General features: G+C 38.4%; 1 protein-coding gene across 3 annotated transcripts in view; it reads left to right on the top strand.

Annotated features, from left to right (window-relative positions):
- ZPLD1 (zona pellucida like domain containing 1) overlaps positions 1-27,348 on the top strand; it is a 65,715-nt gene that overhangs the window by 26,626 nt on the left and 11,741 nt on the right. For 2 of the 3 annotated variants that reach the window (XR_007767271.1, XM_050905133.1), the window contains exons 2-7: positions 5,617-5,815; positions 5,909-6,022; positions 15,994-16,107; positions 21,367-21,587; positions 24,685-24,866; positions 25,546-25,618. Coding sequence is in view for 2 of the 3 variants with exons in the window: in XM_050905133.1 (XP_050761090.1) it covers positions 16,002-16,107; positions 21,367-21,587; positions 24,685-24,866; positions 25,546-25,618 (582 nt within the window). In the remaining variant the exon portion in view is untranslated. Of the gene's footprint in view, positions 1-69; positions 105-5,616; positions 5,816-5,908; positions 6,023-15,993; positions 16,108-21,366; positions 21,588-24,684; positions 24,867-25,545; positions 25,619-27,348 lie in introns of those variants that run through there. The other variant, XM_050905142.1, reaches the window with a different exon arrangement.

Genomic DNA, 27,348 nt, shown 5'->3' with positions numbered 1-27,348 from the left:
TGCTGTAAAGCAAGAGGACCAGATTAATGTTCCTTTCAGGTCAAAACCATCCTCTCTTTCTCATCTGAAAATCTGCAGACCTCAGTAGAAGAAAAATGCTTGAAGTACTGAAAGATTAAGTATAATCTAGTTCTTAAAGGAAAGGAATAGGGACTGTGGGTTTGACTAGGAGATGGGAATGGGTTCAAAAAGGAGTGTGTCTCAGTTATACATAGGAGCGTGTAATGTTTAGGATTCGTCTAAAGCCAATGAAGTGTATGTATATTTGGAAATGGTGGTCTTAAAAACAAACTTTGCGTCTTGTGTTTGGACAGTGTAACTTTCTATGACTGAAGATAAGATGGCAAGTGGTAACAAAGTGATTTTTACTTTTTTTAGATTTGGGGCAAAATAAAAATTCTCTGTATAATCCAAGAGGAAGTTTAATTCCAGATTTATTTTCACAGCAGTTTTTCAGGTCTGTTATGGGCAACACGAAAACTCTTTTTCAAAACACCCCCAGGTGAGCTGAAGCTCATCTATGATGCTAGATGTCGATTCTGCCAGTAGGGGCTTAAACATCTGAAACCAAAAAGCAGACAAATTGTGAAACAAAGAGGAATTTTAAAGCAAGAAATGAGCTGTTTTTAATGCTGTTCTAAAGCACGGGGAGAATATATTTATTGCCATCAAGCAGACAGGTTTCCATAAAGCCAGAGAAGCTGAAGGAGTCTTCTGTGTGGTTTTTTTTTTAATCCAATTCACAATTTGTTACCACAGCCATTTCTCATTCCAGTTTACCTCTGCTAATACTGAAACATGTTGGTCCTTTGATGTATGTTGTTGTGTGCTAGTATGACTAACAAGGATTTATATATCCCTGTTCTATGATCTTTACCCAGATGAAACTGATGCCAGGGTTATTTATAATCTGTTCGGGTCATGTTTTTGCCTTTGGTAAGACTCTGCATAAACTGGATTTGGGTTCTGTGTGATGTTTCAGTGCAAGTATAATTTCATGATAATTTTTCTCACTTGTGCTCCCTGTTCTGCTAACAGTTTGCATTAGAGAGATTTAAATTACTATTTGGCAAGACAGAAAGTGAACCTAGTTGGTTCTGAGGTTGAATACTGTTCAGTTATTTAAAACTGGTGCACACTCTCTCTAGATGCCAATAATGTAAATAGCCATGACAATTTTTAAGCCCTGTGTTTGTGTGAGTATATTTGATTATAACTAAGGAGGAATTTCTCATGCAGTATGGATTTTTAAAAATTTTTTTTCCTTGTGGCTACAGCACACATTGACTAGGTATAGTAAGAATGATATAAGTTGTTAATCTACATTAGCTGGGTTCTGAATTAAATCTGATCTTTCAGAAAAGAAACCTGGGTAGTAGTGTGAATTGCTTATACCAAGGGGCTTAACATGAGCTTAATACTGAGAAATGGCTAGAAAAGCAAAAGTGTGGGGGTTTTTAAATGCAGATAAATACGGGTATGACAAACACAAAGCAACTGGAGAAGGGGTGGGGAGTGTTTGGAGGCTTCCAAAATTTCATTGTAAGAAGAACTGAAAGTACTGGTGTAGGCCTGGCTGGAAAAGAGGCAGGTAAGAGGGGACATGATAACTGTATATGGATGGCGATAATGTCTAGAGGGGATATCCATGAGATCCCTCTCAAATATAAGCCTATATATGCCAATATGTGTCCCAAATATAAGCTGACTTCTGTCAAGTTATTTTGTGGGAAAGGTTTGCTTGATTGTGTTTTGTCAGCTAAGGTTGTGCTTTTGAGCATCCTTTTTTTCCCTGAACTTTTTTTGACACATTTGGTGTTGAGGTATATTCTAGACAAGGCGTGTAGCTAGATAAACTACTTGTCTAATCATGTATAAGACTTTCTCTTTTCCTAAACAATGGAAATGTGCTTTGGTTGAATTGTTCCCTTAGAAGGCCATTTAGGCTGCAGAATTCATTTCATGGACCCTCTGGTAATCACTGTGCACCTTCAGAACTCATTCCCCAAAAGGCAGAGTCCCTCTTAAGAGAGTAAAGCGTTTCACTTTTGAACTGAGCATGAGAATTTCATATGACTTACAAAATTGAAGAATATTTTGTTTTGAAACAGCCTTATTTCTCCTCTGTGCTTAAAAAAGCTAGCAATCTAGCTGAGCTTTATGGAATTTCACATTAATGGTGAAGTTCTGATTTTGGCTTAAATTCGGTAAAAGCAAGTCTAGGATATCTCCAAAACTCTATACAAGAGGATAATAGTGATGAAAACATAAGGAAAAATTCTTTTTTTTCTGGTTAACAATAAATGATAATCTTGCCTATCTTATTTTTTTTATTAAGAGAAATGCAAATCTGGCAAACTCTGAAGTTGTATCATGGGCAAATCAGCAGTAGAATTTGGCTTGTGCATGGACTGGTTAATAATCTTTGAACTTGCCCTTTTATTTGGCATTTGTTCTCTTCTATTGAGTTTTTCTATCCTCTTGCAGCCACTCTGTCTCCTTGCAGGTATTTCAATATCAGCAGCAAATTGTGGGTGAGTGGGGGCTTTCCAAATCCTGGAGGAGAGGGGAGGAGAAATGGTGTTGCTTATGCATTGTGTCTTTCTATATGAAAAGAGAAAGCTCCTTAGATGCTAATTGCTAAAGCTTGTAATCAGGCTGTGTCCAAAACTCCTCTAAAATTAACGTTTAGAAGAATCAGCTTGTCTGACCTCAAATAATACACAAAATAGTGAGACAGGCAGAGGGATTTGTGGGATGGAGACAGATTTTGAATTTGGAAATGAGCAAGATGTCTTTTAGTCATAATGAGGTACATTTGGAAAGTTCTTTATGTGATCTATTCATAGCACTGTGGTCTTATATTTGTCCTGGCCAGACTAACTGTTTGAAATCATACTGAAAGCTTGCAAAACTGTTGAATATTATACAGAGTGAAAATAATTTCTTTATGAATAAACTGTGTAAGATTAGAGAATCAAATAGTTGGGGACACGTTCCTTCAAGGTTTAATGGTGAAATACTCGGGTTTGTTTTATTTTTCCATGTTAATGAATTCAGGGATTTCTTTTTATTTTAAAGGTAAAGAGTAGGTAAATAACACATTATATAGCAGTGGAATTACTGAATTCTCTATTATTTATAGAGAACTTGAAACAGAACCTTGGATTTTATGGGTGCATGCAGCATATCCTTCAGATCACTTGTAAGTACAGTGTGATAGCAGCGAAGTGCCTGTTTCTGCGAAGTACAGAGATTGGTTGATTGCTTTCTATAAATAAGAGCAGTTAATTACTGATAGAACATGTTGGGGCTGTTTTCCCCCTTGCCTATGGAGTTTTAATAGATTGAGGGGGGAACTGCTGCACTCCCAGGATGTGAAAGCTGTTTGGGGCTGGGAACATCTAGCTAATCGCTCTTTCCCCGAAAAGCACATGGTGAGAGAGAGGTATGTCAGCAATAATTTTCATAGGGGTACATGATGTCACCTGCTGGGATGAAGGCTGGTCTTGCTGGCTACCGAGGGCTGCGATGCAGCCACTGTGAGCTGTGCTGCCCAGCCAGCTTTTAACCTGCTTCTGCTCACACATGTGTGCAGGTAGAAGTGCGTTCACCTCAGCCAAGCTGCTCCTACAGCTTGTGGGTCTCCTAGAAGTGCACAGCCACCACTCCTCTGTGTGTAGCTGCTGAGGAGGCCAGCTTCTTGAGGGAGTCTCAGATTATAAGGACCTGTCCTGCAGCCTGGTGCTTCGTCTCCTTTATTTACTAAAAAGCATAGTCTGCAGCAAGAGAAAGATGGGATGACAGCTGTGATGCTGGGCCAGGATTTCATTGTGTGCACGTCCCTATGGAGGGAAGAAACCCAGATGTTGCAGAAGCTGTACTTGCTGTCAGTGGAAACGGAGAGAAATTGCGCACAGTGTCTTAAGATGATTTGATGTTTTTAATAATCTCATCTGAAGACCAAAAGGCAAGGGACAACTTTTGATATTATAAGTGTCTTAAATAATAAAATAAAATAAATTGAGATTCCCATTTTGGAAACCTGCTCAAGGGTAGACCATGCTTTAAACACTTTTGTTTGTGAAACTGATATTACGCTGAGATATTTCATTGTGGATTTGTGTGATGAGGTATCAAACCTGTCTAAACACTTAATACGAAGTAAAAGACTGGAACGTGTCATTGCTGCATATCTCTTGGTTTATCTTTTTATTAGTTCAAGGCTGCCCTATTCCAGACTTATTACGTTATTCATATTATAAGATTGGATTTAGTTTTTGAGTCCTTACTCAGCCAAAGCGGCATTAATATTATAGGGTATGTGCCTGAATAAATGACTAGAAATTTGCAGAGGTAAAGAGCCCTTTGGTGCCTGACGACTTCAAAGTATAACTCTTATAGACTGGATCTTTTCTAGAGCAAAACTCCTGCCGGGAGCAGCAAAAGCTCTGGCTGCCCGAGTAAGGGGTCAGTGCTGGGCTCTCCTTGCTGGGTCTGGAGTGTCCAGGTGGGGTCTGCCATTCCCTGGTGCGGAGCACAAGGTTTGTGTGTGCAGGGGCTACCCCCTTTCAGCGCTGGGAGGAAGGTAAAATGGATCTTCCCCAGCTCTGCTGGAACTGTGTGCAGCGCCGCTGGGCGACAAGGCCGCTGATCTCCCACGTGTGGAAGTGACTGGCAGGGAGTAGCTCAGGAAATGGCAGGGGAGCATCCCACTGCCTCCGGAGAAACTGAGAGCAGGCAGGGGACACGCAGACCCGTGAGCCCTCTGCGGTTCCTCTAGGAGCTCCTTCACCAAGGCCTGTGCCTCTGTAGGATGCTTCAGTGTTAAAAGGGAAATCTGCTTTCTTCAGTCAGTGCCCTGACATGGTAGGACCCTGAGGAGGAGAGGGTGGGCAGTGCCTCATGTTGCCACCAGTTCTGCCATGGCTGCTCTTCTGGGCCTGCCCGGGTTACCATGAATGTGCACAGTGTGCTCTGCAGCACTTTGATGTTTAAGAGGAGCTGGCCAAAGTGAAGGCATGGCAGAGGCAGGGCTTTTCTGTTCTAAAAACTGCCCTAAGCCTCAACAAATCGAGGCACCTCAAAGCTATCTCTCTGGTGCCAAAGCCTATAAACTACTGTTTTCTCTGGCCAAAGGTGTAACAAAAGCTTCCAGGCATAGATGGTTGCAACAGAAACTGAAGGGAGGGGGCGAAAGGAGGCAAGAGGAAGAAAAAACTAATGCAACAAAAGGGAGTTAAACACCTCTCCCCCACCCCCCTCCAAATCCCAGAGATAGGGGAGTAGATATTATGAAGCAGGTTTGGTTTCTAGCAGCTTGATCTTTGCCTTTGTGTGCACTTGGCTTTGTGTGCATTGATGTCCTGTTGGTAATTATCATTCTGTTGACACCTGTATTCATGATGACACCCCTATATCACATTTTCATCACAGCGTGAAATGTCGCTCTTTTTGCTTTTGTTTTATTTAGTACTATGAATTTAGCCCAGAATTGAAAAAAAATACACACTTCTCACAACACACAATGGGGCATTGATAACCTTGCAGCTTAGTTACTGATCCTATCTCAGTACTTCCATCTCTCTCCTTCCTCCCACCCCTCTTTTTAAGCAGACAAGGTTTTCCCTCAACAAGCTGATGACAGAATAATTTCTCCAGGTTGATTATTTGCCCACATGGTCCTCTGGAGATCTTCATACAAGTCGAGAGAAGCAGATCAAAAGGCTGCAAGAAAAAAAGAGGCAGAATGTTGAAAAAAGCCACCATAAAGATCCCGCTCAGGTTTCAGTCTGATGATGAACAGACTTGTAAGGTATTCTGAGACCTGTCAAATTTTCCCATCTAAAATCCAGACCTATTTTAAAAAGAATTTTCATAATGAATGTCTCTTTTCCCCCGTCCACAGGCTCAGAGTATTTTCTGAAAAAGTTCTGCAGGGCAGAGGAGTTGAACACTTGATCACATGCAGGAGAACAGGATAGATGGAGTACAGCTGACTCAACAGCTACAGGGGATTTGGGTAAGTGCCCACCATGTCAGCCAACTAGAACTTACTAAAATATTGGTAAATGTCAAATTGTTCGTTACTTTTTAAAGAAAATTCTTACTTTATCACCTGTCAGACAAATTCAACCTCACTGGGAAATCTCAGTGGGAGTTTGTCGGGGAAGAAGTATGCAGGGAATGGCTAATGAAAACATGAAGGCAAATTACCACCCAACTGTGAAAAGAGGTGATTGGTTTTTTTGGTTTGTTTTTTTTTTTTTTGCAACTTAGCTTTTACCTAAAGGTACCAAGGCCAGACTCACGCTATTAATGTGAGGGGAGGAAGGTTATAAACCCCTTGCAGTGCTGAGGTTATCAATGTATGTCAAACCCACTCATGTTGCTTTCAGGAGGGAAACAATCAATTGCTTGAAGGAGACAATGTTATCCAACTTGTGGTGTCAGTCAGCCTGTTCCCACAATCATTGCATTGATGGAGGAAAATTTTGATAAGCGAGACTTCTTATCTGTCTCCACTGCAATCGAATGACATAGGTTTGTTGATTGGAAATTACATTGTCTCTGGTCACAAAGGTGACTGGACATGATAATTGCACCACCTTTGTTTATTTTTAAAGTAATAATAATGACAATATATTCTTGAATGAAGATAGTGGGGATTTGAAATCAAGTCTTCAGTTAAGCTGATGAACTGATACAGTCCAAATTGACATAGTTACTGTAATTGCTTTGTGTACTGTGAGGGAAAACTTTATCAGGGTCTAAGAGCAGCAGAAGATAGGAGTGTTGGCCCTGCTTGCATGCTCTTGATCAAAGAATGTTTTTACCAATGCATGACATTTTGTTTTCTGTCAGCTAGGTCTTGAGCAGTACCCCTCAGGCTTGTTTTGGAGATTGGCTTGAAAATTACTTCAAACCTTGTTTTAAGTCCAAAATGGCTATGAAAGGGACTTGAAACATGGTGAAAGAAATATCCATAAGTGAATCTTTTCTATTTCACAGTAGAAATAATTTTTCTTTTTAAATACAAATCTGGGAACAGTGTAAGTGCTCTCTGATTTCACAGCATTCGTGAAATCTGTGGTATTACATACTTTCTTAGACCAAGGTATTAGCAGCATTATTTACTGCAAATTTGTTTAACTTTTAAGGATTAGATAAGGCTGTACTGTACTGCAGCAGTATTCTGCAACTTTACTGCTTAATTTCTATTCCTAAAAATAAGGAAATTCTACAACTTTATTGCTTAATTTCTGTTCCTACAAGTAAGGAAATTGAAGTCATCATGATGGCATAAACTGTTGCTGCTTTTTGTCAGGGAAGTCTTATTTTACTGGTAACTTTTCAAGCTGCAAACAGATGGCTGCAGTATAATCTACTTGCTAGTGACATCAAGCATTATTTACTGAAGATTTATATTTATATTGCTCTCTTCAAAAGCGTAAAAAGAGTAATTAAGTAGAATGATACTCATTTAGATCTTTATCTGCCCATGTGACTGCAGGGCTCTGGGGGCAGGCAATAGGATTAAGAGCATCTCATCACTAGATCAGTGTGTTTGAATCCAGACCATGGTTAGAGGCAACTGAAGGACATTAGCATGTGATGACTCTTCAGTGGCCTATATCGAATGATTTGATACTCTCTGTAAATTTGCTAGCTGATGGAACCCCCATAATGATCAGTGGTCTGAGAAGAAAATCTGTAGACTGAATGTGCATGTGTTGAGAATGTATTTCAGCCTAGGAACAACCTCTTCGTTCCAGGATTTAGGGGACACTCTCTGTACGCTCTCCGTGCAGGGGACTCGATGCGACTGTTGCTTTTGTGTTTCAGTCCAAGATGATCCTGGACTCACTGTAGTATCTCAGTGAACTTCAAATTGCAGTGTCTCCACTAAAAGTGAAAGAGGAACACAATGTAAAACAGCTACAATAGAGCAAAATCGGCCCATTTTTTCTCAGTATTGGATTAATTAGCCAATGTCTTAAAAACACTGTAGTAGTGTTCATTACAGATACTTCTATATGTAATAGCCAGTCTGTAGGTGGGTGCAGCATGGCTGGTGCTTACCTGATGGTCCTTGTTTTGTAATCAGGCAATTTTAACTATTAACTATGGAATTTTTTTCTTGTTTACAATATTTTGTAGCTGAAGTGAGAAGGGCAAAATCCAAAATTATTTGTATTTTAGTTTTATGATGCGAGTCAGATATGCAGTGACTTCAATATGAAATCTATCTGTTTCAGTAGGTTTATATTCTTGGCATTTCATGTTGAATCCACCGAAGGTGCACTAAAGAATCTAACTTCTAACACACAAGATTAAAGAAATGCAGAGCTAAGTGCAAAAAGTCAAATTATGTGGATTTTAATGATTAAAAGGAGGCCTTGCTTTGTCAAGAACCTGCAAATTTGGGCTAAAATGATCTTTTCAGATCACTGCAATAGTCTCCAAATCTTATACTGAATTTCCTTTCTTTTTTCTCAGGTCTCTTGCTGATGTCAAACTTTTTCTGATGCAGTAGACAATATGAAGAGTGTGAAAGTGAGAGGAGAATTTGTCCAAAATTCTTTAATTCGGGTCCAAAGCTTTGACCAAAAATCACTTCCTTCAGACCCATTTTCCTCTCTCTGCTCTCACTGAAAACATTCTGCACTTCATATCTGTGTGAATGTCCTGTGGGAAACAGTGGTTAATTCTTGCAGGTTGGAAGAATAGAATAGAAATCAGTCTTTCCTGTGAGGCTCAGGAGATGTGATTTTGTGCATTCTTATATCTGGAACACAAGCTGATTTGTGTTTTCACATTTTATTGAGGTATCTGTGAACCATGGAGTCGGAAACATCATTTCAAACATAAAATTTTTAGCTTATCTATCAGATGTATTTAGGTGCTTTCATTGTATGACATGATGGGCATGATTTGGAAAGCACTAGCATTTCCTTAGGTTGTTAAAATAAATGTCTGGAAGAGTTTTGGCAGTATTTTCTGTGAAATGCAGGACGAAAGATCTAAATATCCTATTGAAGTCATCATTGTGGGACAGCAAAGAGAGTATTCTGGCAATATTTAAAGTAAAATCCAACTGCTCCATCACTAAGCATAACTACAGTAAAAATAATATGGAACAGGGTAGGGGGAAGGCAGTGCATTTGAAGAATATTAGTATTTCACTAGCGGATGTAGGAAAAGCTAGAATAACTGATATTTAGCAAGAATAGCAGGTAAACGGTTTACTCCATGGCTTCAACAGTCTTAAGTGAATAAGCTTAAATAGATCTAGTAAGTCAAGATCTCTGGCTTGTTCAACAAATAGTTGTTCAGTTTTTTATGCTTTAATAACTGTATTTCCCCAATAGTCTGTCACCTTGGAAGAAGGTGTTATGCTACTTTGTATAAATCTCTTGGAAATATTTTATACAGTCATATTCTTCATTTGATCACAGTTTTTCTTCTTACCTTGTAAATAAGCAGTTAACTTAGTTTCTTTTCAGACCAGATTAAAAAAATCTCAGTGCATCCAAGGATTTGTTGTAACAATGAAGAAAGACATGTATACTAAAGTACAATGTCTAAAAGATGATTATGAATGTTTTGAAGCGTTAAAATGTAGATATGTCTTTTTTTTTTTTTTTTTTCCCAACAGCTTATTGGCAGTATGGTACATGGACTAAATTTCCCTAGTCTTTAGACAGGCAAAAAAACAGTCTCAGCTGGAGTTTTGCCTATCCAAGGCTATGAGATGAAGCTCCAGATGGACCTATGCTAGTGCGTATCTCTTTAAGCACAACTTTTGCTTATTTTATAGGTTGAAGGGCACTGCATGGCTGTAAGGCTTCTATTATTTACCCAACATACACATTTAATTCTCACTACCAGTAATAAGATTCACAAAAAAAAAGACTGAGCTGTGTCTTTGGGAACCAGATCTCGGTTTTCAGCCTTTTGGTGTTCAGCAAGGTTTAGAATGGTTATTTCATTTCAGTTAGTAAGCAAGCTATGGATTGCTTCCATATAAATATTTTATAGTCTTGAATTTCAGTTGCCCATGTAGCATGCTGGTCAAAATTTGAAGTCTTTCAAATTAAAGTCTAGTGATTTTGGTGTGGCTTCCTTTTGTGGAAAATTAATGTCTCTTTCTCAGTCCCTTTGGCTTTTTTATCCTGTGAAAGAGATTATTGTAAAAGGACTGGAAAACAAACCAGAATTTTTTAAACTTTAGAACCAAAGCAAAAGCTTTGTATATTGTTTTTTAAAAAACTGTGCAAAATTTGTTTCCCAGTCTCATTTTCCTTGGACACTGTAGGCACCTGCTTGATTCACAAAACATCTTGGCATTTGAGACTTTAGCTATGATTTAGTCTTCATCAGGTAAAGCTCCTGTTTGGTTGTGGTGGAAATTTGATTAAGGAGGGACTCCAAGCTTTGACCCAGCATTTAATTACAAAGCTGATGTAGTATGGAGCTAATCCAGGACTCTTGTTTTTAAATCGCAAGAATTGAGTGGAAATATATAACTAGCAAATAAACACGGGTCATTCTAGGACCAAATAATTGATGCTGAAGGCAACTCTATGCCTGACTACATGTGTGTGTTTAATGTGTGGTCTTTCTTGTGTAGTCTGCAACTGCTTTTTGTGTTCTGAATAGCTACGAGAGAGAGAGATTAGTTTACCTATTTAAAACAAAACTATTTTCCCATTTTGTTGGGAAAAAAACCCCAGCTGTTTTTGTACATTCTAGGGTCCACTGATCTCTGACGTTCTTAGTTATATTATTTCCTCACGTATGTTAAATTATTACATTTGTTGTATTTCTGTGCTGTGTGCCCTCAAATACTGTAATTTTGGGAACATATGGTCTGTTCACAGGTTTAGCTCTGTCATCAGCTTTAGTCCTGTTTAGGAAACTGCTGACCTTCAAGATATATATGTATGCGTCTGTGTATATATTTGTCATGTATATATGTGCGCATGTCTGCATATATTATTTTTTTCAGCTTTGCAGGTTTTGCTTGGTGTCAGAAATGGGATGACATTATGAAGTCTGAAATCAGACAGATCTGTTAGAAAAGAAATGCTGTGTTTCAAAGTCTCAGCACCAAAGATTATCCACAAGCAGAGGGAAATTTTATAGTTGAAATATGTCTTAAAGTTCTTTGCATTTCAGGTGCCCTTTTTCCTGTAACAATCCTTTTGGAAAAAGGCAATTATCACCATTTGGTAGGCTTGTCTTCAAAACAGGTACTGTAAAGATCCAAGTCCTATTTTAGCTGCATCAGAAGAGCCAAGGAGATAAAGTGGAAGGCAATAGTGAAAGCGTGATCTGGATAATTCGTTACAATGGGATGTACAAGTTAAAAAAGAGAGTTCCACTGCAGAACTTGACGTAGAGAGGTATTCTTCTGTTTTCTTCACCAGATTACTTTAAGTGATGGCAAATGATCTAGTACGTGTCTAGAAGCAAAGCGGTTCTGGAAGACCTGACAGCGGTACAGTTCACGTACTTCACAAGTATTCATAACTTGAGTGCAGATACAGAAGCAAGTGTGGCAGTAAGACGAATGTAAACCAAAAAGACAAGGAACCATTTTGTCATGAGATGACAGAGAAGTACTCATTGAACTATATAATGATAATTTGAAAATATTTTTATCAGTGAAAGTAGCAATGTTTCTATTCCGTTACTTGTAGAGACCTAATGTACAATGCTAGAGAGCATTTAGGCAGTTACTAGATATGTATGAAAACACTTACAAATGTTCCACCAGCTTTATCATGTGCTTATCACATCTATAATTTTCTTTCAGAAGCTTTCATTGTTACTATTAACTGTTTTTTTGAAAGACTTATCCAGTCAGAAGGCATAAAGATCACCATATTATTTTGCAGAACTGCCACACCCTGTGAATGAAAAATAGAGAACAAGCAGTAGATCATAGGATGTTCTCATAAAATAGAGGATGAATATTTGAAATAAGTAATATACTCAGAAGTCAGAACTGGCTCACAAATGAATTTCAATAAAAATATAGGGCTGAATCAGTGAATGCTGTTCACAATTGAAAATTTTTGAAGATCTTTTTAGAGAGGATGGATGAAGAAGAGAAATGAATGTTGGGTGATAAAAGGAAAGAAAAGGGAATCTAAATAGGTCAAACCACTGCTTCTCCATGAAACTAAATTCCTAAATTGACTGCAAAATGGCTTTTGTTTAAATCATAAGTATCTTTATTTTGAAATTTTGTGCGGGTTTTCTGACATGGTGAAGTTTATGAAAGCAGGGATAAGGGCTTTGTAAAATGGTAACAATTAAATTGAGGACTGCATGTTGCAACTCTTACCTCTTTGTACTCTTCAATGATATGCAGCACAGAACAGTAAGACCTGCAGTTGTGACTCAGTGCTGAATATGTAGACAACTCTGGTTCAGCAGAGATTCATACCCTGACTATTTCAGCATTCTGGAAGTTTACTCTAATGTTATTGCATTGAAGCCTGGATATGTTGGGCTGTTTTTCCTTTGAATTGATTGTTTTAGAAATCTACGTGAACCATGGTCTCTGAAATGATTTGATTAACCATGTTTGGTAGATCTTTAAATCCCTGACTCTCTCTTTGTCTATACCAGGCCTTTAAAGCTCTTTTGTTGTAGTAATGCTTGAGATAGTTGTCATGTGAACTTCTTTTCATGTTAATGGAAGTGCTGCACATGGATTTTTACCTCCACCCCCAAGTCAAGGGAAAGAACGGTTCCCTTGCTAAATAGAAAATACCAGACTTTGTTTGGAAGATATCCTTAGGTGGATGGGTGGAGACAGAAGCATTTGGAAGTAAAATTATTTAAGTGGCTAAGACAGGATTTTTTGAGGTGATTTGGGCATTTCAGTGAGACTAAGCACTACACTGTGAATGTCATAAACAAAACATGGTAAATAATGTAAACATTAAGATCCTTGAAGATGCCTAGCAGAGAAAACCAGAGATGAGGTCTGAAGAACATAGAAGAGAACTCTTGGTACATCAGTGAAACGTGGTATGGATTTGTCAATTAAGAGTTTCATAGATAGAAAGGATCACATTTCCCTTGCAGTATGTGTTGGCATCTTTGGAACCATGAATGTCTTAACAGCCAAATATGTTTGCTACTAGACCAAAGAAGCACTTTTTTTGGAAAACACCAAGAGCTCTATTCCTTGAAAAAGGCTTAAAGAATTGCATACTAAGTTGAAGACAAAAGGCAAATATCTTTGACATGAATTTGTTGACTCCTGGATTATAAATCACCCTGTTCCTGACACTTGCATATTACCTTCCTTTTTTTGTACATGGAATTTTCATTTCATATTCATGTACAGGCAATAAGATTATGATGTTCCTGTTACTATTTTGATAAAACTTTTATACGTCTTTAATTGGATGAAATGTTCAGCAGTATCAGTATGGTACAAATCTTTTGGTTCAGATGCCTTATACATTTGGGGGACTGAAGTTTTAGAAATTTCTGTTGAGAAATAAATTGCCAGAGGCCTTTAAGAACAGGCTGGAAAAGCAGGAATGGCTGCCTTGATTCTTGCTGGAGTGGACAGATAGGTGAGGTCGGCCTCTCAGGGTGCTTTCTAGCACTGCAATTCTCTTGAGAAATGAAAAATAATGCACGTTCCTAACTTATTTAACTGAAATCAGCAGTAGTCAGCTCAACTGGTGATGTGGATCTGCACGTTGATCCATATGCAGATGAGTCAATAGCCAGAAAGCAAGTAGGACGTTATTGGTTGTGTTAAAATCTGACTTGTTCTGAATACAGCCAAAGAACTAATGCTATAAATACTTAATGTCTTAATTCAGCTTTCTTCCTTAGCAATCATCTCTCCTTCCTCTGAAACATAGCAGCAGAAGTTGTTTAATAATTAAAATTTTAGAATTTATTGTAAGTTCTGCTTTTCATCTAAAATAATAGCTAAAGCTTTGTCAGTGTCATCTTTCATTAAATTCTTTTCAAACAATTTTTTTTTTTGTAGCAGAAAATACCGTGGCAGTTAGAAAATTGAAGTCAGATTTAGATCTTGGTAAATTGCCCTTGATTTATACCATTGTAATGGACATCAGAAACCAGCTCATATACAACAGAACAGTAATAACCACTTTATCGATGTAACTGTTGTACAAGCAGAGGTAAGGTTCCAGTACACTGGAGAAATGCCAATTTTCCAAAGGAAAAAATGTTTCTTTCAAAATAAAGTATGAATTTTCATAGTAAACAAACAAACAAAACACCACCTTACTTCTCCATCTGAGAGTAATGGAGAGGGTGAGGAGATCATGAAAATACAGAGGTTTCATTGCAACCCAGTTAGAAACTTTATTTTCTTCCTTATGTTTTCACAATTCTTCATCAGCATTAGCTGCAAGTGCTGTCAATCTCCACAGGAATCTAATGGAAAAGGAGTAGAGGGTCAAAGAGTGCTTTCATTTAGAGTTTTGTATCCACCTGAAACTAAAAGGAGGTTCCATTGTTGCTATAGGTCACTCTTTGAGGAAGTTCTGCAGAACGTGCTAGCAAAAATGCTTTTGGGTAGGATAGTAAAAGTTATACCTGACTGACTTACAAAACAAGCTTAGCAGGAAGCTGGCATTTCCAATTCTCCATTTTTATTCCGTGTACTTCCAGGCAGAATTACACAGGAGTGAATGACCAGACATTTGGACATACCTTCGACTTTTTAGTAGAGTTTGGCTCAGTGTTTTGTTGTAGTTGGTTTGTTTGCTGACAAAGAGCACTTGGGAGTGTCCTCTATGGGTCTGTCTTTCAACATGAGGCTTTAAAGCCCAGGTTTGTGTACACTGTGAGCCTGGTTTGAAAACTAGTGGAAGCCTTTCTATTAATTTGAGCAGACTTTAGCTCAGGCCGCTGTGTAGCCATGAAAGATCTAGTTAAGAGTGGGGGTTTGTCTCAAATGTTCTCTCCATGTGCTGTTGCCAGCTCTTCTCAGCAATGCATGACAGCCACTTGCCATGCCAGATACGGCTGCATTTAGGTGTGCTGCATCTATGGAGTTTACAAATGTTCTTTGATGTCCACTTGGAGAAAGATGATGATCAGCAACCCGGTATCTGTAGTCTTAGAGAAAGCAAACCTCCTAAATCTTAGAATTGCTCAGTTCCTGTCTAGGCAAATGGAGGGCATTGCTGCATTTGAGGTCCACATCGGCAGACATATTTTCTAGGATTACAAAATCTTATAAATAATAATAATAATAATAAAAAATCAGTAACACTTGGATTCATGGGCAAAAATCTCACTATTTTGGGATATTTTTGACAAAAGCATGAATCAGATTTTTTTTGGTTGTGCTAAATACCACAGGTATTACACCTTGGAGTTTTTGTCCCAAGAGGAATAATTACTCAAGACACTAGAAATTCATGTGTTCTGATCTCCTGGTCTGGTTGCCAGATACAATTCAAGTAGATGCAAGTGTCTGTGCCAACTCTGTACGTAAGCTCAATGCAATTGCATGCATGCTTCAAAGAACAGATTTTGGCAAATAGATATGAACTGATTTTTATTCTAGGACCTTAGGCCTGAGAAATACTCAGCAAGCCGTTATTGTTCTAAAATGTCTTTCTCAAATAATTTTTACACTGAAATGTCAAAAAAGCTGTTGGAGTTTAAATATTTAAGCAATCCTAGTCTATCAATATATTTTAGGAATTTTTTTTCCTTTTCTTTTATATCATCCTTGAGTACCTTTTTTGCCACAAGTTATGGTTAAAAGCTCTAGAAGTTAATAGAAATTACACATTACTGAGAAGCAGAGAAATGGGCCCTGCTGCCTGTGGCCTCTTTCCCATAAGCTTGTGAGCTTTATCCCCAATTCCTTTGCTGGAGACCATCACCTCCCGAGTGGTTAAATGTCTGCAGTAAGCATCTTTAACTCAATGAACAGATGTATGTAATAACCACCTAATGTTTTGCTAGGTTTTGCAATGGAACAGGTATGGTTACTGCTCCTGCTGACGATTAAAGTGCTTTCAGTGACGGCTCAGTTCAATGGATACAACTGTGATGCTAACCTCCATAGCAGATTTCCTGGTAAGTGTTTAATAGACTTTTTTCTAGTGGCTTCTTTATTGTCTTGCTTCAAAGCAGTGCTTATTTTTAAATACAGAGCTTTAAAGCTGTCTGAAGCCTGGGGGTAGGACTCCACATTAAGTGAGTGTTAACTATCTCAGTGACAATGAAACTCCTCTAATGTTGCACTTTACTTTCTTCTTAATTGCACGATGGGTCAAATTCAGCCTAGTAGTAATGAATACAACTCCCTTCACATCAGTGGGGTTTGACCTGCTTTTGCCAGAGCTCTATCCTGCCCAAGAAATTCACCAGTGGTCATGTTGTTGTAAATGTTCTCTATAGATTTAAGAGTCTGAAACTTCTAACTGGGTTTTCTTTCATGTTTTATCTGGGTAAGAGAATATAATTATGTCCTTTTAGTGAAATACAGAACTATATATCTATTTTTGAGCAAAATGAAGTTGATGGCAAAATTTAGTGCCTCACTTCAACGTTAAGTGCTTGGTTAGGGACAGGTGAAGCAATGGGATGTATCAATGTATCATGTGCACTCATGCCTCTGTGAGAAAATGGGAATTAGGTTGTTTTGGGGACATCAGATGTCTGGAGCTGTTCATACAATGAGAAATAGAAATGAAATTTCAGTCTTAGTGACATGTGTATCAGGGTTTACTCAGCTAAAGAATGCTTTTAGTCTCTGTTACATTGCTTAGCCTTCCTGCCTCGGTTGTTTCTTGGACAGAATAATAGTAATAAAAAAGGCCGTGAATACTGCCTCGCTCACATCTTGTGTTTCTGAGGTAGCAAATGAATTGAACAGTATAGTGATGAACTCTCAGTACAGTATTACGCTGTAATACCTTTCAGTGTTGTTGCTTTCTGAATAATAATAGTTTTGATTTTTTTCAGGAAGGATCAGCTCTTTTATTAAACTTAAGTCAGCAGAAAGCCTACAGTCTGTTTCTTGTTTCCTGTGTTACCACCACACTGCTAGGTGCTTTGTTGACATAAAGACCAACAGTGGGTTTGATCCTTTTTCACTTAATCGATGTGGATATGAAGAGCAGAGAAATAAGACATACAAAGAAGATCAAATATGTTGTCTCCATCCCTGACAAAATCACTGTTTAACTGCATATTTCACAAACTACTTCTATATTCCCCTTCTTAGGTAAAAGTTTTACAGGCTTGCCTCAAAAGCGTGGACGAATTGTGCTCACTTGCCTCGGATCTACCTTTCAGAGTTTTTCATGTAATTGTTTTTCTGTTTCAGGCTTCTTGAGAGGATTGCAACAGCTAGAGGGAAGTTTATATTCCTCTTTCTGTGCTTTTTAAATTTTTCTCTAGTCATTTTTTGCACCAGCCCTGTGCCAAGGCTTTATACGTGCAATATGATACCCATGAATTGAATCCAGCTCTTATTGTGGGTATTTAGGGGCCTCTTGCAGTTCTGCCTCATAAGAAAGGGTCATATCAGATTCCATGTCTGCCAAATCGCAGGGACTCGGGAGAAAATCTGTTTAGGTTACAAGTAAACAGATTTTTTTTACAGCAAATGCTAATCACCCTGTACTGCCCATAGAAGCTGGGAGTAGAGTTCTGCTCTTTCTTGTTTGTGATCTCAGGCAGTAAAGATTCAAAGGTTGGAATTTAATCAACAGTGTGCTGATTTTGAGAGCTAGGAAAGAAAAATAATTCTGCTTGTTATTCGTGCATTTGAGATGGGGGTGAAAAACAGAAAACCCTTTTGCCCCTAGATTTGACAGGTATTATTTTCAGTATGCAGAAGGAACTGCTATGTAATGGGCTGGGGCTAGTGGAGCTGAGTGAGGCTGCTGGAGCTCTGTTTTCTGGATTCAAGAGCCCCAGCAGATGGGTGAGAGAGCCTCTGCAGGGAGAAAGGGCTCACTCTCGCTACGCTTGCTTCCCCAGCGCTTGGCTCAGACTGTGGCTTTGAGGGTGCTGGCCTCACTGCCTTCAGAGTTCAAATGTAAGGGGAGTGGTGAGAGAGAGGTCAAAAAGGAGAACGTTTCAAAACAAGTATCTCTCCAGGCTGAGATACTGCTCACAGAGCCTGGTTATGGATAGACTTTCTTCCTGTTCTTCATTTGTTCCACACAAGAAATCTTCATTGTTGTCAGCTGAAATTCCAAATATGGGGTGGGAACGGACCTTCTTGCTGAGGTCTGTGGTCTGCAGATACCAGAAAAGCCATTGAGTTTTGAAGTTGTCTGCTCTTTTTCTTTAAATGCTGTGAAGAACAGAAGCTGTCTTCAGCAAAGACGTGAAATTAAGCCTTCCTAAAGGAACCTTGGAGCTCATCCATTTTTCATTTGTTTGTGCTTTTATCATTCATTGCTTAGGTGACTTCTTGCATAGGGACGGTGCTGCATAAATAGGATGATAAATAGTCAGGCAGGACTTTTGTTTCTGCAGTTTGCAGGTTTGTTTTAGAGTGTAGGTATGCAATAGTCAGCAAAGTTGAAGAAAAACTCCGTATTTGGTAGACTGAAAATTCTGTGGCTTTTTATACCAAAAGCTAGACGTGTTCTAGAGAGTATGTGATAAGGTTAGATCCCACCATCCTTCAGAGAGTTACCTGGGAAAAAAAGCTTTAGTTCTGCATTGCAGTAAAGCATAGCTTTTAGAAGGCTTTTGGGGGATGGAGCCATAGCAGTCTGGCTGTCTTCAGATGGGAAACGCATCGTTTTGATTCAGGGGGCTCTTGCTGTAAGTACATACTGAGAACTTAGTAAAAGCTAAGAAAATATTGCAGGTTTTTTTTCACATACACTGTGCATTTTAATTCACTATCAAAGCAGCGATTGCATCAAAGAGGAGGCTCATGCAGAGAAGCTGGTTTTGAACTATAAGTGTCTTTGCACGCCTCTTCTGGTGGAATGACTTTTGTCAACCGTGTTCTGTGGCAAACTCTTGTCCTCTGCAGGTTGTTTGCTGCCTGCTCTGGAGTGAGTCTTGGCAATGTGTGGAAGGGTACCAGAGCAGAAGTGGGCAGTGGAGCTGTCAGCATTTGGCTCATGTTGCCATGAGTCTGTCGTTGGTTCAAGACACTCTCTGTTACTGTAGTATCTACGTACCTCTTGAGCTTCACCTCTGTTTTTTATGTGACACCCCTGTGAGTACTGTTAACTATGGGTAGCTTGTGTGATTTGAGTCAGAAAGAAGCCAAGTGGTTTGCCTGTATGAAACTCTGTGACAAAGAGGTCATTATATTTAAGGCCCCATCAGCTGGGTCACCTAACCTTCAAACCATTGCTCCTCTCTTACTCAGAAAACCAGAAGCTTTTACTGCAGGAATGCAAATATTTTTTGTTTAAACTTATACAGGAATAATATTTACCTTTCTAAATTCACAAGAAATAAGCTAGATGTTTAGCATCTAAAGGGGCATTAGATCTGTTTGCACCTGGTTTCAGATTAATTTCTGAACAAATAATGTTGTTTTAATTCCAGAATGGACTAATTTGGCAACAGTACTTCCTTGTAAAGTATTGGGCAGAAAAGGTTCAGTCTGGAAAGGTTGTTTATCCTCCTGTATAGCACAAAGGTTTTTGTACTGTATGGTCTCATTTCCCTTAGTGTCAAATGAGAATTTTGCAAGTGGTAATGGTACCTTAACAGGCAAAGTAATATCCTGCTCTTTAAAAGGCTTGAAGTGAGTTATAAAATTAACTGAGCTACTTTATATTACATCCTGCAATTTGTTACAATCTGACTGTTTGTGCATTGGTCCAAGTAAGCGTAAAGGCACACTTTACTGTTTGCCTTTTTATACTGTTCCCTCTACCTTAGTATACCCATTAAATGGATCATAACAGTCCTCATGTAGTGAAAACCAAGGCATGCTGCTTCTTGATCTTCGTATGTTATATTAGTGGAATTATGTGTATGTACAAACCAGGAGAATTTCATGCCAAATCACTTCAACTCCTGTCTTGCCTCCAGTACCTTTCTGCCCAAATTTACACCCAGTGAGTAACATTTATCACCACATTAGCTCAGGACTGAGTTTAGCCTGTTATTTCCTGCACTTGATTGTTTTGTCTTTAAAGCCACATTTAAAGCTGTCTAAATTAAACTGCTTGTGCTCCTGTACCATGGGGGAAGAGCTAGTTCATTGTAATGGAGATTTCATTTCCTCTCTGTTGTGACAATGCAGTGAAACAATTCATTTCAGCAGGCTTAATGGTATAGTATTGACTGAAGTTGTTCAGCAATTTTTAATAGCACTTAATCTTTAAGCAGAAGTAATAAATGAGTTGTTATATAAAGGAGTAATGCCTGTGTTTAACACGATGCAGTATGTCTTTTTGTAAAGCACTAGGGGAAAAAACCAAAATAGCCCCCCCCAATCATCTACAGGCAGAGAAGAGCTTATAGAAAAGCTATGTTATAGCTCTAAAGCAAAACAAACTGTTGCTTGTGCCTATATCCTAACCTGATGCTTTTCCCTTCAAGAACATAAAAATCTTCAGAACATTCAAATAAAAGGTCAAATTCATCCAAGAAGGTTTTTTGCTGCTGTTCAAAAATTGATCAGTTGTAACAATTGCTGTTTTCTAGGTCTTTTGTATTGTCATAATGTACAGAATGAAAGATTGCAAGACACTTTGTAGTATCGATCATTGTCTTTCAAGAGCCAACTGATTTTTCATTAAAGTTAAAGTTGGTGGTTCTTAAAAAAACCCCCAACTTTAAAGATATCGTAATAGATTGCTCTGATACACTGTTGATTGTACTTCAAAGTCTGCACAGCCTGAGACTGCGGTCTCATACAAAGTGGACTCCAGACAACATCAGACAAACGCACCTGACTTCCATGCCAGAGTGGGCTGGAAGGCAGAGCTCGGCCTCCTGAGTTTCTCAAAATCGCTGGAAATTTCTGTTCCAGAAGGGGGCTGTTTAATCAGACTCCAAGTATTTAACCACTTGCTGTTTTCCACTCCGTTGCAGTGCTTCAGTTTATGAATGTGCTACTAAATTATTTGATTGGGAATTTTAGAATAAAGGTTTCGTTGCGTGGTCGACTACGTTACTATATTAATTCTTGTTTTTTCTTTAGTAAAGTTGTAGAGTCAAATCTGTTCTTCAGAATAATGCAATTCCAACCTTTATATTCCAATATTTTGCTGTGACTGGGGTCTAAAATTTGATTCAATCAGAAGTTACAACACTAGACTAACAGCTACAATAATTATATGGTGATTAGTTGACATACATCTTCTTACAATGTCTTTCCCTGTATTTTTCTTGCAGCTGAACGAGATATCAATGTTTTCTGTGGAGTACAGACAATTACTATGAAGATAAATTTTTGCACAGTTCTTTTCTCTGGTTATTCTGAGACAGATCTGGCACTGAATGGGAAACATGGGGATGCCCACTGCAGGGGTTTCATCAATAACAACACCTTTCCAGCAGTGGTCATTTTCATCATCAATCTGAGTACTTTGGAATCCTGTGGAAACACTTTAGTGGTAAGATAAAGTGAAATTGTAGCATGGCTGTTTACGCATAGGATTAAGTGAATGGCCTTGACAGCGTTGTATCTTTTACAGATAATGTTTACGTTTTCTTGCCCAGTTAGCAATATATTGCATACACCAAAGAAAACCAGAGAAAGTTGGTAATTTATAATCTTGATTACTAATGAGAAAATGTGGTGGGACACACATTTGTCCTCTGATTAGAAAGTATAATTTGAATTTTAATTTTTTTTCAGTGGAAAAATGAGATTTTTCCAGGCCATTTTTAAAACTCTTGCTGAACATGCCTTAGATTTTGCTGAAACTTTTCAAATACCCACTTGGAAAATGAAAGTAAAATATTTTCAAGAGTGGGTTAGATAGAGGAGAGTTATAGTCTAGGTACCTACTTCTGTGCTCTCATATGAGAGGGGATTGCTGACTGATCTTATATGTTCTGTGATAAGGCAGTGACTTCAGGCTGAATGTCACAGGGGAGATAGTCTGGCCAGAGGGCCCAAGCCACAGTAAACTCCTCTACTAGCTGTGCCATGAGGTGTTGCACCTTCTTGGAAGATCTCAGCTCAATATGGAACTGCCTGGAAGCAAACTGAAGTTTTCAAGCAAATTTTGAATGTTTGACACACACACAAAAAAAGAATGGCTGTCTAACCTATGCACTCAATTCATGACAAAAAAGTCAAGATGTGGGACTGAAGTTGAGATTTGTATGTTCAGCTCTGATCTCTTAGTGCGTGGCCACTCTGTGCTACGGTGTTTTGCCATTTTGCCTGGTGATGTGACTTCGGTGTCTACATTTTTTGTTGCTGTTTCATGCATGGATAATGCACATCTTTGTAGAGCTAATGACCAAATCTAATCCTTAGCTGTGAATGAGTTTTTGGAACCAGAATCTGATCCAGGAACTGACTTTGAAGTCTGTTTGTACCAGTATAATTTCATTTTTTTCAATGAAGCTATCTCACTCTGAATGGGGAGAGAGGGGGGAGTCAGGTCTCAAACCTTCTAAACCAAGGGAGAGGAGAGCTGTACAGTTTGTGTGTATATCACACCGTACAAGCAGTGACGACTTGTATCAAAGTATCTATGAATAACTTACAAAAACAAGTGTAAAAATGTATTATTTTTAAGGCTTATATTCTATCTGGAATTCATACTTGCACTTGATGATACCTGTCAGTTTTTATAACGACTCCCCTGTTTTGTTGTTAATAATTTTGCAAAACTGGGCTGAAATGTTCAATATGCTCTGTGACCTATTTGCCTCAGGCTGAGTTTTCTTTTAAAATTTCAACAAAAACCAGTTCAGCAAGATCAAGATTCTCTTTTCCCATTTTCCCTGAAAACCTGTAGCACCTCCATGACTTGCAGTAGAATAATTTGCCAGGAAGACACTTCTTCCTGTTCCTGTGGAGTCGGTCACATTGTAAACTCCCTGAGCTTGCTATTTAATTTTAATTGTAAGAGCTTGATGTGTTTTTTTTAAAAAAAACCAAACAAACTAGTCTGGTAAGTCCAAATAATTGGACCTCCCTGTGAAGCCCCCCACAAGGCTGCACAGGATACAAAGACAAAGTAGCAGCTGCTAAAAATATAACCAAAAATTCCCCTCATCCTCTCTCAGTTTATGCATGCTGTGCCACAAAGAGGATAAAGGAGCAGGGAGCTTTACTTATCATGTTCCCCATGCTGGTGTAGTACAGTCCCATACATTTCTTGGCTGTGTTTCACAGCAAAGACCTTCAAACTCATCTTCAATAAAAGTAAAGGAAAGACAACACTTCAGGCAGAACTCGGGTAAAACCCAGATCTGTCTGTAATATGGCAGATGCAACTTATTATTTTTTTGGGATGGAGTGGTGGGGAAGCTAAACAGAGCTGTAGTTGGCTATACGGCCTTAGTGCTCTAGCCTATGTTTTTTAGGCAAGGAGTAGATCATAGGAAATTTGATTTTAATAATTTTCCTGCCATTTAGCAAATGATTAGGTATACTATTGGCAAAGTGCATGGCTGCATCTGTCTTCTAGCTGTTTTTTCTGTAGCCAAAGAAATCAAAATACCTGCTGTGTATCCTGTGCTACTTAGTGCAAAATGTTACAACTCATGCGCACCTCAGGATGATTCTTCCATAATGAAATGTCTTTTTAAGAAACTGTGTATTCTAAAGCTATTGAAAACATCTGTTTGCTAATACAGTTATACAAAGGAAATGCTACAGCGGAGTCCAGTGCCATTTTAATTTGCCTTATTGTGTATGTGCCTATGGAGACAGTAGTTTGTGACACTTATCTGCTGATTTCAAACCACCTCCTTATTCAGATCAGTAGCTACGGATGGAGTGGGGCTGGGCTGCTACCAGGAGGAAAGTGTGTCCTTCAGTTTTCTGGAGAGCTGCATGTTATTGCTGCCTCTGCACTCTGTGAGCCTGAGCAACACAGGATAGCATGTGTCCAGGGACTGAATTAAGGTTGCATTGGCATTAAGGTTGTATTACTTTTCAGCTCTTGCCTTTCTGACAGGGTTTCTTTGCACATAGTTTAGATTTAGAGATGCATAATATAAACAAAAACACAAAGTTCAGCTATTTGGCTTGTATCTGCTTATCAAGTACATTGGTTTTGATGTGTTGAAAACAAAGCTCAAGAGTGACAGAGTATTGTTTCTGTGAATGAAATTGCTTGTATATTGGCTTTATTATTGCATATGGAAGCTCATTTTAAGCTAGTATTTTTTAACTGTAATAGAAAAGTTCCTTCAGCTTTTTCCAGTAAGTCACACGAATTCATTGGGAATGCTCAGAAAAAAAGTACCTACCAAAAAAATGCTTCCAGGATTCATCAGCTTTTTTCAAATGTTGCTGAAGTCTGTGTTTTAAGAACAGGGATATCGCTTGTGAACTGTATATGCATGATTTGGGGAGATGAAAAACTGAACACAGGGAACATGTTATTAAACTAAATTAAGTTTTGAAGGATTTTTCTGAAGATATCTCTGGGTAAATTATGTGCTAAAGCATCAGTGTCCTTAGGTATTTTTTGTTCCACAGGTAACTTTCTGATAATGGTAATTTTCTGTCTCTCTCAATAGGTATCCTCAGCTCGAGGTATCAATGCTTATGGAAATACCTCAGTGGTACAGATAGGTAATGTTTCAGGCTATATTGATACGCCAGACCCACCAACGATTATCAGCTATTTGCCTGGGCTTCTGTACAAATTTAGCTGTAGCTATCCGCTGGAGTACTTGGTTAACAATACCCAGCTTGCTTCGTAAGTGTGCTTTTCATTTCTGTGTGTTTCATTCCCATGTTTGTGTAAGCCCATATGTATGTGTACATATCCATGTACACCTAAATATATGCATGCTGTAGCAGTATTGTCAACATAGTAATTTTTAGCTGTGCAAGAGTAAAGGGAAAGGAAAAAGCACTGAAAGAAGAGGTGATGCAAAGAAAAAGATAATTCTGTAGCATCGTTGTGTAAGATAACGTAGTTTATGAAGAGCTGCCTTTATGGAGAGAGCCTTAGATAATGTAAAACTTCCCTTAAAATTCAGGTGTTCTAATGACAAAATGGTGGCAGCAAAAAGATGGAAATTCTTCATGAAATAGTTTGTAAGCATGTGAATATAGAGTGCAAGAGAAAATATTTCCATGAGTAAACCTTGTACATCATGAAAAGTGGGTTCCTTTTTGTCACTTTGCCTCTCTACTAATTATTTTTCTGATTTGTGTTTTCAACAGTATCCATTACTTTCTGCATAGTTAAGGTTCTGTCAGTGTTTCCACTATAAATTCCTATTTCTGAAGTTTATAACCCAAATGCATAAATTAACTCCTTGTGATATGACTCATTGAGGTTTTTTAATGATAAAAAACACTGAAGTACATAAACACAAAAATAAAGTATCTTTCTTCATGATGGTTTTTGGTTTCTGGTTCTGTTGTAGGTCATCAGCTGCTATTTCTGTAAGAGAGAACAATGGTACATTTATTAGCACTTTGAATTTGTTGCTTTACAATGTGAGTATAAAATGTGAGGATTAGCAGAGCAAAGTATAGACTCCTCTTCATTATTTGCTATTCCCTTCCCACTCCTCCCACGAACCAGGCCTTTCATCCGGGCATCTTTCATCTCTGAGTTCCCTTGTCCTTTTTGTTTACATGTTCCTGTTGTCTTGTATTTATATGGCTGGTCTTTGAGGACACACAGTCTTTGTGTCCTGTGTTTATACAGTTCCTCAATTTACAGCTCTGGCTTTCAGGTTGTAGTGCCACGTGACTAATCAGTTGTAGTAATAACAATCATACTCCAAAGTGCATACTTGTGTTTGCATTTATTATGTTTATGTGCATGTATGTGTACATATTACTATATGTGTGTGTGTGTATGTGTATAAGTACATTGTACTGATACAGAGAGTACTCTGTAGAATTCTGTAAATATATTCCAGACCTGTTCCCTTAGCAATAAACTGTAGCACTTTTGCTGGGGTATTTTTATGTTCAAGCCTCATCAGAGTGTTTTGATCATCTGTAATTGTAGTGAGGGATGTGGGATTTGTTCCAAATCTATAGCCCACTGTACTTGTTGCCTCATTGTGTAGACTTTCAAGATTTTAAGGGTTAATAATTTTAACAGCTTTCAACTAACACTTCTTCCATATGTTTTAGATAATTTAACTTGAATATGCATTACTGTAAAAGATTTTACTACTTAAACATGGATGGTGACAGTAAAACATGAAAAATGCACGGACCTCTACTTAACATTAATCCCTGAAATGATATTTTCGTGTTGATTAAAATTTTTATTCATACATTTTAAATACCTGATTTAAATATCAATTTTTCAATCTATCAAGCATCACTTTTGTAAATTATGAATCCAATTTTTTTGCATTATTATTCATGCCATCATGATGCTGAGTTATAATTCATGGAACTGATTTAAAAGTCAATGCTTTATGCTTTGAACATAATGAGCTATAAATATTGTAACAGGACATTTTGCAACGGCATGCTTAAAAAATTCATGTTTGTTTGACAGAGCAGAGCTCCAAATAACAACCTATAATCTGTTAAAGTGAAGATTATACGTCTCTCATTTTTAAATAAACCTGTGACCAAAAAGATGGGGCAGGGTGAGGGTAGCCACGTTTCTCAGTCAGGACAAGCATTGACCACCACGTTTGCTGCCTTTCAGGGCCCAATTCTGCAAACAGTCAGGTGTAAATGCTGTTGATGCTTATACTCAGCACATTTTTTCCTCAAACACCACATGCCAAGATGGGCTTTCATCCTCTCTACCCCAGTGAGTTTACAAGTTGACCATGAACAGTGGTGTCTTATCCTTCTGATTTCAGTCGTATTACTCACTCTTGTGAGTAGCACTAGCATGAATAATACTGCTAAGGCTGGCAGATTCAAGTGATGGATATGCCCTTCTGGTTCACATCCTAGGGCTGGGTGTATACACAGACAGCTTGTGCATTGCCTGCAGTCTGCCTGGTTGGGAGTGCCTCTTGGGACGCCCATGGTCTTGTGAGCTCTGATTCTGTGGGCTCACTTGGTCCCTGTTAGAGAGTCCTGGTTTTGGGAGGGGCCTCGAGGCACCTGTCCACCCTTGATATTGGTGAAGGATTGTGTACAGATGTGACTCTTGACGGCGAGCAGCCATACTTTCAAACTTTAGCTGTAGCGTTATTTCCTAACGTTAACTCTTCATCTTCTCAGCTCACCTCCATCTTCCC

This window comes from Gymnogyps californianus, chromosome 1 (assembly GCF_018139145.2).
Source record: "Gymnogyps californianus isolate 813 chromosome 1, ASM1813914v2, whole genome shotgun sequence".
NCBI lineage: Eukaryota > Metazoa > Chordata > Aves > Accipitriformes > Cathartidae > Gymnogyps > Gymnogyps californianus.
This window is presented reverse-complemented; position numbering and strand designations above follow the sequence as displayed.